The 14,776-nt window shown below is 35.6% G+C and overlaps 1 protein-coding gene across 2 annotated transcripts in view; it reads right to left on the bottom strand.

Annotated features, from left to right (window-relative positions):
• Positions 1-175: 175 nt before the first annotated feature.
• LOC138691758 (zinc finger protein 665-like) overlaps positions 176-14,776 on the bottom strand; it is a 45,133-nt gene continuing 30,532 nt past the window's right edge. For both annotated transcript variants that reach the window (XM_069814103.1, XM_069814104.1), the window contains 3 exons: positions 14,104-14,223; positions 11,149-11,231; positions 176-5,794 (listed from right to left, as the gene is read on the bottom strand). In XM_069814103.1, the coding sequence (XP_069670204.1) occupies positions 4,135-5,794; positions 11,149-11,231; positions 14,104-14,223 (1,863 nt within the window). In that variant the 3' untranslated portion in view covers positions 176-4,134. The remainder of the gene's footprint in view (positions 5,795-11,148; positions 11,232-14,103; positions 14,224-14,776) is intronic.

Genomic DNA, 14,776 nt, shown 5'->3' with positions numbered 1-14,776 from the left:
TGTAGTACTATTAAGGTTTTATTTTTTTTTACATGTTCCATATTTTAGCTGTGAAATGATGTACGAATATCATGGAATGCAATAAATACAATGCAGTAAAGATCACTCAAAGATTCTGACGTCCAAAATTTGTCTTTATTCAACATACATTATTTCTGCACAGACTACAGATAACATTACTTTTCCTCTGAGCGCATCAGCAACTTGGGAATTGTGATTGATTGACTTTCTCAGCAATATCACTTACTTTAGTAAACGTTAGCTATAACCTCTACTAACTACGAGGCTAGACTGATATGTAATGGAAGAGAAATATATTTTTTTTGTCTTTATAATTCGGAGTAGAATATAAAATGTATAAATATTATTCGAACCAGTTATCTCATCTGCCATTATATAATATCCTTGCAAAGGAATATTCATGGAGGTCACTAAATTTCGTAAAAGAACACGTTTTAAGCATATTGTACCTATTTACTTCCCATAATAAATACCTACATTAACCCTGGAATGTTATCAAACGTAATTTTGACGTATAAATGGGTCATCAATTCATTCTCACTACATTTTACACTAAACGAGCCCCCCCTCCTTCTAGCTATGCCTCCATCAGTCAGTTGCTGATTAGCAGTCGTGACAGCAAGTTGCACTTGCACACTTAGCAAAGTTATTATAAAATAAATATGGAATTGTACACGTCAGATTTACGTATCTATTATGTTAACAGAAAATATTCTGTCAGTGCAGTCTATTTATTTTCTTGTAAGTGTATTTTATCTAACACAATAACAAAGGATGAAAACTTACGTGATGATCCTGACAATGTTATGCGAATTATAGATGAAAATTCATATGATACTGCTGAAGACAATGCAGAGTTTGACGATGAAGTCTGTGACAGTGACAAGGCTCCAGAATAAATACCGGGATGAAGTTGCAGCTCAAGGTCTAATATCAATTGAAGATCCAGCACGAGAGATGGAGATTAAACTGTAGGAAACGAGCGAATGGAGAAAGAAGGAAAAGAAGCAAGAAAACAGAAAACGGGGAACTCACCACATATTCAGGAAAGAAAGTGAACGAAATTCGACCAAAACACCTCCAGTTGAAGCTGGAGAGAATTCCTACTCTGAAAATCCAGCAATAAATCTGTAATAGAATTTTGAAGCCAAATTTCCCAGACATTTCTTATTAGAGAAAGTTTTCCTTCCTGCCTGAGCTGCTCTCGCGTATCTTTATCAATAGAACTGCAGCAGATCAGTTAAACACAGTAGCACGATATTGCTCAGCACAATATGTTGTATCAAACATGTCTGCAGATTCGTCGGTGCATTCTAGGCCTGCCACTAAAACCATGATTCATAACAATCTGTTGTTTTACATTTAATGAAAATTAATCAACAAACAAAGGAAGCAAATAAATAAAATAAGGAAAGCAATTAAATTATATTCACAAATATTTTCTTGTAGGTAGATTTATTACTTTTTCTTTCCTGTCAATTTACTCGATATGAATGGAAATTAGAAACAAAAAAAAAGTAAAGAAACCAAAGACAATTATAATCACAAAAATTTTCTTGTAGTTAGGTCTATATGATTTTATATTTCACCTTTGCTTATTCTTTTTAAATAAAGATTTGAAACAAAAAGGCAACCTAAACAAATAAAATTACAAAGAGAGAAAGAAAGAAATATTACATTCTGAAACTGACATAGAGCTCAAAAACAAATTTTTCACCTATTACACAATTTGTAATAATAGTAGCAAATACAGTACAACTCAATGACGATAGCATTCTAAGGATAATAGACATTGAGAAACTCACACGTAATTACAAAACTCAAGAACACAAACAAGTACACAAATAATTTACTGTACCCTTATTACTCTAATTATTATACAGTCTTTTCATACATACTGTTACAAACATATGGCATATACTGCACTTTTTGGAGGTAAGAACAGCATTGTGTTATGGTGGCTCATATTCGTCAGATGAAACAGCACGGTGTTACTTTCATTTTCTAATCAACCTTTCTAACTGGGACAAAATCCTTCCCAACAGGCATAGCTTGACTGATATCCTGTGACCCGTAGAAATATGTCAATAGTTTCATAACAGCCTATAGCAGAGATTTCACATTCTACCTGTGTGGAGTACCCAATGCTACTAATTCTGTTTTACTATTATCGAACTGGTGGATCAAGGTCACGTACAAAACACGCACGAGCCACTAAACCGAAAACTGTGAACTGAAGCACTGGTAATTCCGGTTGTCCTGGCTGACTTTAGTTGACGAGAATGGTTCAGGATTGCGGTGATCACACATAGCAAATGCAGTCCGTTGCTTGACCTTGAGCTGCCAATTCGAAATGCACAGATAACTGCACTTTGGCGGTTTGCAACATATGTTTACTGTATTTAAAGTTCTTCAATTCGCATTATCATCCGAGACAAAGGGTGCAATCTTGAAATTCGAATTCCATAACATCTATCTGTTGTATTAGAAACATTCTTCTCCATGTTGTCCAAAACTTTTTCCCCGTTTTCTTGTTACGACTCTGTATTTTTCTTCCGTTCAAAATTTTTATATCCCAGTGTTCTGCTTATATTTTGCATTTCCCTCTGCGATTATTTTTGTGAACAATTGTTTTCTTCTTCAATGGACTATCTCTGTCGCTAATATTTTTTAATGGTTCGTTCAAATCTATAATAAATTAATTGTTCTCCATTTCGGTAACTTCAATGTCACACTCGACACTACAGGAGGGTTACACGTCACTGCCACTACAAATGGGTTGTGCTATTTTGCTGACACACTCTTGCATAGGAGCATATACTTCGGACCTCAACATCTTATTTCTGCAAGCAGAACTTATTCTTGCGTCTTCTCTTTTTTTTTCTCCAAGAAAACCTAACTTATGACAAATATAAACCGCAAAGGGTTACTTCAAGTAATTTATATTTTTTATTATTTTAAGGAGAGTTTACTGTTGAATGAATAAGTATAGATTATTATTTTTTTTGTATGTTAGAGTTGAAGAAAATAATTTGTTTCCATATTCATATTGATTCACTTTCTTTCACCCAATTACACTTAGTACACTATAGTTCACATAGCACGTTATATATCGTAGTCTTGTAGCACAAAGCCTCATTTTACCCTTTTTTATATATCATAGGTCATGAAGAAGTACAAATAACAAATAACTTTATAAGTATGTAAAATTAGGGTTACCTTAATAACATTTTTATATTTACCTACAATGTATGACTGCAAGTGTTTTTTGATTCATAATAACCCAAGAACTGAAACAATGATGCATATTGATAAATATGTCAATAACGATATGTAAAGTCGACATTACGCATTTAGATGTTACTTGTGCATAATTTACCAATGACATTCTATCATGAATACAAGCCAGTTAACATAAACATAAGTTAACTAAATTCAAAATATATCACAAAATATTTAGGAATTCATATCATGTGGTAATCTGTTCAGATAAATGAAGAATAATACAGAAAATGATTCTATTGAATTTCTGAGTTAGACACGATGTATGAAGAAGACGACATGTTAACCCTCCTTGCTACAACAAATACGATGAGAAAATACTTATAGGATTTGAACACAGTGATTAAGTTTCATGATCCCTGCAAGTTTCTCTTTAATTGCAAATGTCCACTGACAATGTATGTATCTAACAGTATTTCCGTTCTCGTTGTCGCTTCCGTTACCGGTTTATTGTGGACCAGGCCTAAAACCTCTCGCCCGAGATAGAGTCTATGAAGTTTTTAGCCTACAGGAATGACAAATACACATTTCACATACATGGCATTACCAAATCTTTTCGCCAGTGTGTTTGAAAACATACTTAAAATAGCCTTTCAAAAGAAACATGTTTCACAGACATCATATTGTAAAGAATTTTGACCTATAGGCGTTGACTTTTCAGGTTACGGAACCGACAGAAATACTAACCACTAAAATTACATAAGAGTTTTTCAGAATATGTTTCAGTTCATGAACAGAAACTATATCTACTAGCGAAATTAGTTTCTCTGTCATTACGATTAGAAGATTTCTAGGCAGTTTACGGCTTTTTAAACTCCTTGAATGAGATGATCACTCAATACGAATATCGCATTTGAGAGATTTTCCGACTCCATGCCGGCGGCGTTCATGAACTTTTAGGCCACCCAACTGAGAGAAATACTTACCACAAACATCACATTTGACAGGTTTCTCGCCTGTATGCACGCGTTCATGACGTTTTAGATTACTAGAACTTCTAAAACACTTATCACAGACATTGCATTTGAAAGGTTTCTCGCCCGTGTGATGAAGTTTATGAGTTCTCATGGAACTCAAATGCGAGTATAACTTACCACAAATATCACATTTGAAAGGTTTATCGCCTGCGTGTCGACGTAAATGGGATCTTAAGCGACTCAACAGCGAGAAAGAAAAATTACAAACACCACAATTGAAAGGTTTCTCTCCAGTGTGCAATGACTTGTGTTCCCTTAGGGTACCCGATTGCGAAAAACACTTTCCACAAACATCACACTTGAAAGGTTTCTCTCCAGTGTGCAGTAATGTGTGTCTTTTCAGGCTATACGAGTGCGAGAAACAGTTGCCACAAACACCACACTTGAAGGGTTTGTCTCCAGTGTGCAATAACTTGTGTTTCTTCAGGTTATACGGCTGCGAGAAACACTTATCACAAAGATTACACTTGAAAGGTTTCTCTCCAGTGTGCAATAACTTGTGATTCTTCAGGTTACCTGACTGCGAGAAACACTTGTCACAAACATCACACTTGAAAGGTTTCTCTCCAGAGTGAATTAATTTGTGTTTCTTCAAATTACACGAGTGCAAGAAACGCTTGTCACAAAATTCACACTTGAAAGGTTTGTCTCCAGAGTGCAATAATTTGTGTTTCTTCAGGTTACAAGAGTGCGAGAACCGCTTGTCACAAAAATCACACTTGTGAGGTTTGTCATCATTATGAAGATGATCATGAAGTTTTAGACCGTTAAGTATTGGAAAAGACATTCCACAAACATTGCATTTGAAAGGTTTCTCGCCTGTATGGTGGCGTTCATGGCTTCTCTTAGCAGTCAAATCCGAAAAAGACTTGCCACAGATTTCACATTTCAAAAGTTTCTCGCCTGTGTGCCCGCGTTCATGAATTGTTAGGTGACCAGAATTTGCTAAACACTTATCACAAACATGACACTTGTAAGGTGTCTCGCCCCTATGGAGACGTTCATCAACTTTCAGGTTACCAGAATTTGTAACACACCTACCACGTTTCTCGCCTGGTTGCAGGCGTTCGTGACTTCTTAGGTTACCAGAACTTATAAACCTTTCACCACAAACATCACACTTGTAAGGTTTCTCGCTGGTATGCAGAAGTTCATGAACTTTCAGGTTACTAGACTTTGTAAAACACTGGCCACAAACATCGCATTTGAAAAATTTCTCGTCTGTATGCCAGGGTTCATGGCTTATAAAGCTAGTTTTCGTCGGAGAACACTTACCATGAACATCGCGTTTCAAAGGTATCTTGACTGTGTCCTTCGCCAAATCCCAATTCAATTTTGCCGAATTCGTGGAACATATTTTAGACAATCCACATTCTAATTCCTTTTCATCTTCACCAGAGCGCGCAAGTCTTCCCGAGGAACCTGAATTCTTGGGAATCTCACACACAGTGTCCTCTTCATGTGCAATACCGTCCAATTCTGACGATACAGTCCTCTCAAAGGTAGCTGCAATCCTAAAGGAAATAAACTATCAGTCAATAGAATAGTTGTAACAAATACATATTGAATTATTGAACATTCAAATCCATGCAAACCTATTTCATGAGAAGGTATATTACCATTACAGATTTATAGAGGTACATTCTTGCATAATTAACTTATAAGTAGTGGAAGTATCAAAATTGTCTCGGCATATTGGTCTTCACCTGTGCATCAAATTTTACAAGGATTACACCACGTTAGTAAACACTTAGTTGACTTTTCCTTTTAATAAAGCTCTGTCTAAAGTGTTGCTTACGAGATTATATAAGCAGGCAAATAATATGGTCAACAATGGGACTCGGAGCTTCATTACAACTTCTGCGGCTAGGTTCGCATCGCAGTTCTACTAAATGATGAATACTTCCATTACTAAGCATTGTGTATCGTGAAAATTATTCCATTAACTTTGCATTACTGATCGAGTACGAGTACACGTCAAGTATATTACTGTCTTATTTGAGACTTATTGATGACTTTTTAAATAAGAGTACGCGGATTTTCAATATGATTTAATGGAATTTATAATTTTGTTTCCCGAAAGTCTGGATTTGTTCAATTAAAAACTTTCTTTTCGAACTACATTGTTCATCTCTTTCATTTACTCTGGCAAGTTGACTGTTTTCAGTTCCGCGTTTTTCCTTCAGATTTCGTTCCCTCTAATACGTTTTAACAATATCTTCTACTTTCACATATCATCATCATCATTATTATTGTTATTATTATTATTATTATTATTATTATTATTATTATTATTATTAAACTAGGATACTTCTTCGTATGTCTTGCATTAAGACAATCACTAGCGTTATTCAATACTTTTGAGAAATAGAGTTTGATTAAAAATCATTCGTAATGGCGAAATATTCTACGACAATGGTTAATTTTACTGTTGAATATTGACACATACACGATTTACATTATTTAAGATACAACACACGCAGCTATGCAATTTTAATGTTGTGGATGCCGAGTTTTGTGTAACATAGTCCCCTCAATTTTTCTTTACTTTATTGGGTTATTTTACGACTTTGTATCAACATCTGAGGTTCTTTAGCGCCTGAATAAAATGAAGGTGGTAATGCCGGTGAAATGAATCGGGGACCAGCACCGAAAGTTATCTAGGATTTGCTCGTATTGGGTTGAGGTAAAATCCAGGAAAAAACCACAACCAGGCAACTTTCTCCGACCGGGATTCGAACCCGGGCTACCGGGTTTCGTGGCCAGACGCGCTGATCGTTATTCCACAGAAGTGGGCTAGTCCCCTCATGCTCCAAGCTAAATCAAATATTATTACGACATTACGAGTAAAAATTAAATTATAACCACAATTACTCGTTGTAATAAGGTACAACTATCACCGTATGCTGTACGGAAGATTTTTCTTTATCTTTTCATTAAACCGACATCTCATGAGTGACGACAGAAAACACGTAAGGTCCACACCTGTGGAGTAACGGTCAGCGCGTCTGGCCGTGAAACAAGGTGGTCCGGATTCGATTCCCGGTCGGGGCAAGTTACCTGGTTGAGGTTTTCCGGGGTTTTCCCTCCACCCAATATGAGCAAATGCTGGGTAACTCCCGGTCCTGGACCCCGGACTCATTTCACAGGCATTATCACCTTCCTCTCATTCAGACGCTAAATAATCGAAGATGTCGACAAAGCATCGTAAAATAACCTACTAAAAACACCTAAGGGCACCAAGATGCAAACATTACTAAAAAAGAAATGGGGACCGGGGAGAGAAGATGCGCATGTGCCTATGTGCGGCAACATTCTAAAGAAAAAAAAATTGCTCCTGATGTTTTCGGATATCGTCAAATGCGGTAAACATTTCTAATCACATATATTGCAGACTAACTTCCTAATTTAATTTAATTTAATTTAATTCTAACTTGATATTCAAAAAATGTTTACACACACTAAAATAAAACAGCATTTGATATTACTCTCCACCACAGGTTAATCTGCAGGCCTATTACATATTTACTTCATCACATAGGTGTGCAAGAAAAAACGCACAATTGTACTTATCACGCATTGTGCCTGCAGTTTCCATCATAACACTTCAATGTCAATATGATTTTTAAAAAAGAAAAGGAAAAGTTAGGCTCACTTACAAATGATTAAATTATGAATTGCGAGAAATGGAAGATAATACAGTATCTTAATTCACTGGAACTAAAAACAATAAATAAACATGTGAAAAGGGTTTACAACAGTACTCATGTAAAATGTATTAAGTTTCTTTCATTATTTCCAAAAGGTACGGTGTATGAATTGAACAACAATGTAATTGAATTGTTCTGCTACGAATATCTAGAACCGAACACGGCTCCAAACTGCGGAGTTAGCGTTATGCAGGAATCACTTTAGACCCCATATTTCATGCGCCAGCTTGCATAATCTAGTAAGAAACGGTGTAAGGTCACCTGCCTTTCCTTTACTTTTTTTTCGACACGAGCTTGCTATTTTCTGCGATTGTTTCGAAATTCCGGATTCTATTCTTCTAACTTTATATATCATAACTCATTCACAGATACAGCCAAATCAGTACCCGTACTGAAACTGTGTTACTGAAACAAAAGCTGATAAGGTACTGTATAGCTTTGTCGCGTTCCCCTCCAAGACGATTCATTCCCCTCAGGTAGGGAAATAGAAAGTGCACATCGCACAGAGACAAATGTGCAGGGTTTTGGCATGCCTGCGATAGGACATTGCTCGCAATTAAGCTTCCATGTTGTTTTCTTCTTTATTTGTGTTATATTGCCCCACAACCCTTCCATACGTGTTTGGTTAGAGAGATACCTTTTATTTGCATATAGCCTAATATTTGTTTGTCCCAAACGAATTTGCGCCATCTAATGTTCATTATCATGTCGCTCTGCTTGTAAATTTTGTATGAAACGCCATATAGATACGTGATGAGTACCTAACACTCTTTGCAATTTCGAATGGAAAGCTTCAACTGCGTTGTTTCTTTGCTGTTCTCTATTTATGACCGAATTGTACATATTCCTAATAGGAACAGGAAAACGAGGTGGAACAGCTCTCCTTCTCCAAATAGCTCTTCGAGCATGCAGGCACATGTGATCGAAATAGTCTGCAAATTCCAACACATCGTCTGGTGTAACTTCATATATTTCACGAAAAGTATCTTCAACATCATTTAATGGCACAAATGGTAATCCCATAATCTCCATAATAGTGTCATACGTCAGGTTGCCCACGATCCAGATAAGCTGCTCTAAGATATCGCTGAATTACATTTCTGTACAATGCTTGAGACAAATGAAACAGACAGCTTCTCACTGTGACACCAGGAAACGATCGATAAATCGCATTAATATTTGCTAATTCGTAATCCATCGCGACAGTTATTTGACTCAGCTGCAAATTGTTTATGACGGCAATCGATTTCAACTCTTCATAGATTCTGAACTACGTCTCCTCTGTTCGTCGCTTGCTTAGTACGAAAACAAACGGGAAAACACGTGGGGAAAACACGTGGAACTACAGTAAACAGCTGAACGAAGATCTTAGGAGCGGTTTTGAAGGTTCCGTCAGTAAAGAGAATATCATTTCTATATGGATGTTCTATATTTCTTACCGTGGAGAACATAAGTATTCTATCTATATCATCTGCACCAGAGTCAAAAATTAAAAAGTGCTCACCTCTAATAGCTTCACTGTAAGGTGGTTGTACAACTAGATCTTGCAATGATTGTACATTGATCAGTCTACCTCTGTTCTGCTGTACTCTTTCACATTTTGCAACACTGAAAGTATAACATGTAAGGGTGGTTCATTCGGATGTTCAGTAGCTCTTCTTTTTATAACAGACATGGTTTCTCTGTCTGCTGTGTTTACTGTATTAGCCTCATGTAGATGAGCATTAGTACCATACATATAAATCCGATATTATCTAAATTTCGATTTGTTGTGCACCGAGAATTACATTCTCTTCTTTCCAAACATCTCCAATATATTTTTCCTTTGTATACTGACTGCTTACTGCAGATAGTGCAGGAAAGGCTTATTTCTTCTGCGACTCTAAAATTTGGGCCATGTCAATACAGAAATGAAATTGAACTATATAATAACCATAGAAGTACAGCAATGTAGAATACTTCATTTTCAGACTGAATGTATAGGACATTTTGCTTTGGTCCTTCGGCTTTTTGAACATTTAGTCTTTTGGACATTTTTGCTCTGGGACACATTCCCTTGGACACAGAGAGCTCCAACCATTGCCGTGCTGATTTCGTGACACCAATGCCCTAAAATCACTATGTGTGAGGAATAATGGAGAGCAAGAGAGATAACAGCTTTATTGCCAAGAACTCTGCATTAGTTAATAACAGCACCCACACATTTAATAATAATAATAATAATAATAATAATAATAATAATAGAATTATTTATATTGGAAGAGTTAAGGCTATATGGCTTCTCTTACATTCTACCTGGTCACAAAGTATACAAGCAGTGAAATTGAACAAACAGGTTAACGAACAGAATACTAACATTGTTTGTGTGAGTGGGACAGTGAAGCCGGGTATACACAGTGGAAGGGAAAAAGTGGCCAAACAGAAAGAAATCAGAACGTGGTGAAACAAGATTGTTCAAGAACCATTGTATGCATTATTGTAGTTGTAATTCTGGTGGTGTGAAAGTGAAAGACTGTGCCAGAATAAATAAAGAAACAAACAAACAAACAAATTAATTAGTTAATTAACCAATCAATCAATGATTTAATGAATGAATGATAAATAAATGAATAAATAGATCAATAAACTAATAAACAAATAAATAAAAGAAAAAATAATTAAATGAATAAATATAATGGGCAAACTAAAGTTACACAGTGGCTTTGTAAATTTAATGAACTATTTGCAGAAAAACTCTTGCAATGGACTCAAAATGTTAGTTCATAATTTCCTAGAGAAATATGAAGACTTCAATTATAAAGAACCTGTAGAAATTATGTTGGAGAGTTTCAAGCCCTGGACTGCAATACAGTATAAAGGCCCACTTCTAGCTTGTCCATCTACATTATTTTCCTGAAAATCTAGGCACTTTTGGTGAAGAACATTAAGAAATGATTCAACAGTACATTATGGAAACCGGATACCAAGGGAAGTGGAATGTGGTTGTGATGACAGATTATTGCTGGATGATTCAAACAGACAGGAGCAAAAGAATTATATAGAAAAATAAGAAAAAGAGGAAAAAAGACAGTTCTTCTGAAGGTGTTTTTAGACAGATCAAAGAACGGAAACGTCAAACACAATGAACTCCTGTGTGAAGACTCACACACCACACTCACCTTTCGGCGAAAACCTCGTTGTCCTCTGCCGTTACCTCCACCCATGGCTCCTCATTCACTGTGTGCAGATCACTCTGCTCTCCCTAAAAATACAGAACAAAAAGATAGCACAATTTACATTAACAAAAGCGCTTCGAATTTGGATGCCATAGCACACCATTTAAAAAGTACTGGGCCTAATAGAACTGTAGCTAACACAAAACAATTGTTGTGGCAGATTTTTCATAGAATACTTCTTTTGCTTATAACACAGCGTTTTTCAACATTTTACCACATGCGGCATACTAGAAGTGTAATTCAAAATTCTGCAATACACTCATATAATCTAAAGCTGTTGTTTCCAAGCAGGAGGAGAAATTTGAGGGGTTAGAAGGGAATGAGTACTATAAAATTGAAATAAATGTATAAGCATGAATATATTAAATAAAATATTATCAATTTAATATGAATTATTTTTGAGTGAACAAACCGAGGAATGATAATTAGAAGAATGGTGAAAAGGCGCATGTTGAAAGGAAGGTTGAGAAGAGAACCAAAATACATATTATTAAAAGAAATTTTAAACAAGTTTTGTATTTTTATTTGAAGTTATGATAGAAATGTAAAATTTAATGACAGAAAATTAATCCAAAGCATTATTAGTCTGATATTTAAACATATTTTCTTAATTTCTTACTGAGGAAATATGAAAACATACAATATCATTACATGTTCGCTAAGGTATATAATGCACGAAACATTTTCTTTCATGAACCCAAGTAAAATACGATACTTTCTAAGGTTGGCACATTATTCTAATTTTACTGATCTAGCTACCCTAGCCTCTCTGCTGCTCGCACACCTACTCTGTGTTTACTGAAGGTTGAGTTGAGCCGCATTCAGTATTTGCCGCACACCAGCAGATCATTCGAGTGTGTCATGGCAAACTGGTGGAAAGCAGCTGTTATAGAATAACTATTTAAGTACTGTATAATAGCAGAAATTATCTATGAACGAATAATTCGATTACTGGTCACAAAATTGGTGAATTTTGTAAGTTGTTTATTTTACGACATTTTATCAACTGCAATGTTCATGTACTGTCTGAGTGAAATGAAGATGATAATGCCAGTGAAATGAGTCCAGGGTCCAGTGCCGAAAGCGAACCATTATTTGCTCTCAATGGATTCAGGGATAATCCCAGAAAAAACTTCAACCAGGTATCTTGTCCTGGTTTGCCAGTTTGACGACCAGACATGCTAAATGTAACGGCACAGCTGTGGACGAAATTCGTACAATCCCCCTTTTTTGTGACAATGTCCAACACTATATCACTGTATGACCATAAATTTTACATTACCAGGTATATAATGATCTGATTCAGTTTACTTTTTATAGTTCCTCTGATACTCTGAGGAAATTAAACACAGAATAAATATGGGAAATGCCTATTATTATTCACTTGAGAAGCATTTATCATCCAGTCTGCTGTCAAAAATCTGAAAGTTAGAATTTATAAAACAGTTATATTACCGGTTGTTCTTTATGGTTGTGAAACTTGGACTCTCACTTTGAGAGAGGAACAGAGATTAAGGGTGTTTGAGAATAAGTTGTTTAGGAAAATATTTGGAACTAAGAGGGATGAAGTTACAGGAGTATGGAGAAAGTTACACAACACAGAACTGCACGCATTGTATTCTTCACCTGACATAATTAGGAACATTAAATCCAGACGTTGGAGATGGGCAGGGCATGTAGCACATATGAGTTAATCCAGAAATGCATATATAGTGTTAGTTTGGAGACCGAAGGGTAAAATATCTTTGGGGAAGAGGAGACGTAGATGGGATGATAACATTAAAATGGATTTGAAGGAGGTGGGATATGATGGTAGAGACTGGATTAATCTTGCTCAGGATAGAGACCAATGGCGGGTTTATGTGAGGGCGGCACTGAACCTCCGGGTTCCTTAAAAGCCAGTAAGTAAGTAAGTAAGTAAGTAAGTAACTAAGTATTCAGTACTCTGTGACTGTTCCTCTACGTCGTGGGTTTGCGCATGCATGTCATATAACAACAGCAATCGGGCGTTGATGATAGTATGATTACTTTTTCGTAATATTTTGCAGGGAAAAAATAGATTAGAAAATTCGTTCAACCATTTCGTGAACTTGATAACTTTCCCGATAATTTTAACTAAGTTAGAGTCTACTAACAAGAACTACAAGAAAATTCAAATACATTATCTTTATTTATAATAATTTTGAAATTGGGAAATTGGAGTTTCTAACTTTACATTTCTGTATCTGTATTAAAATGAAACGAACTTGACTGACATAATAAGAGTAAAAAAAACGGAAAATATAACATGCATAGGTCTACTGAACCTGAACGTATGTATCGGAACTTATTGCAATATTTAGAAACTATTCTGGAATCCACTAGAAATCGGCTACATAATTTATCGTAAAATTACAAAATATCTTTTCTCTATGATTAAGATAATGTTCTATAAAGGATATATTGCAAATACATAAAAACTAAAAAAAAATGGATAAAAAGCAAATGAAGAGAGGTGATAATGTTTGTACTTACATCTTCAACAAAATCAATTTTTTGGAAACGGTAAATATATTGAGAATTTTAGACAAAGACACAGAGAAGACAAAAAGAAATCGTGTCCTTAAGAACAACATTTATTCAAACGCCCTGAGGTAATGTGTAGCTTGGCAACAATCAGAGTAAGTGTAACAAGCAATTTGATTTTCTTACTTAAAACATAAAACGAGATAACAGTTCAACATTAGTTCTTCCCAACATGACATAAAAATGTAATATTACATAGTGATGAGTGTTTTTTTCTACATCAAAGAGTGAAAGGCACTGCAAGTCCTGTTGTAAAGACATAGGATCCGTGAAAATCAGAACAGAAAATATACACTGGAAGAACACACAGTGCATTCCTTGTGCTCCACTCACCTCAGGTTCACGTTTCACCGCAGGGAACAATATTGGCACCGGATCTCCTTCAAGTTTTATCTCAGAAGTGAGATCAGGGTTCTGCTTCACAGTCACATTCTGATCCAAGAATTTTCGTTCCTGCAATACAAAGACAGTCTTAAATGAGCAATTTATGACACGGTCTTAGAAGGCGAATTCTAACCTTCACACTGCTCTCTATGCCAGGGCTTGACATTATGATGATAGTGTGGATTCATATGCAGATGGAAATTTGTCGTGCAAAAATATTTTTAGACACGTTGTGAACGTCTGTGATAATACATAAAGTCAATCGTACATTTTTTTTTTTGCATATTTCGGCCATTACTACATATAAGACACTATTGTTCATATATTGTAGCATATTATCAAGATTGTATTAGATTAAATCCAAAATACGAGTAGTATTTTTAAGGCAATGAGACTATGGACTGTTCTTTCGTCAGCACAACAATTTTTGTTGACTATTGGATGGCTAGAAATTACTTATGTATGAAGGAAAACTATGGGAAAACAAACATTGCCTGCTTTTGTTCCATTGAACACCAGCTGCACAAAAAGACATATTCCCAAACATTCCTACCTACCAGACTCTAACACCCCTCACCTCCTTTTTTAAGTTTCACTTCTTTTGATGCCACCGATATAGCTC

This window comes from Periplaneta americana, chromosome 16 (genome assembly GCF_040183065.1).
Source record: "Periplaneta americana isolate PAMFEO1 chromosome 16, P.americana_PAMFEO1_priV1, whole genome shotgun sequence".
Lineage (NCBI taxonomy): Eukaryota > Metazoa > Arthropoda > Insecta > Blattodea > Blattidae > Periplaneta > Periplaneta americana.
This window is presented reverse-complemented; position numbering and strand designations above follow the sequence as displayed.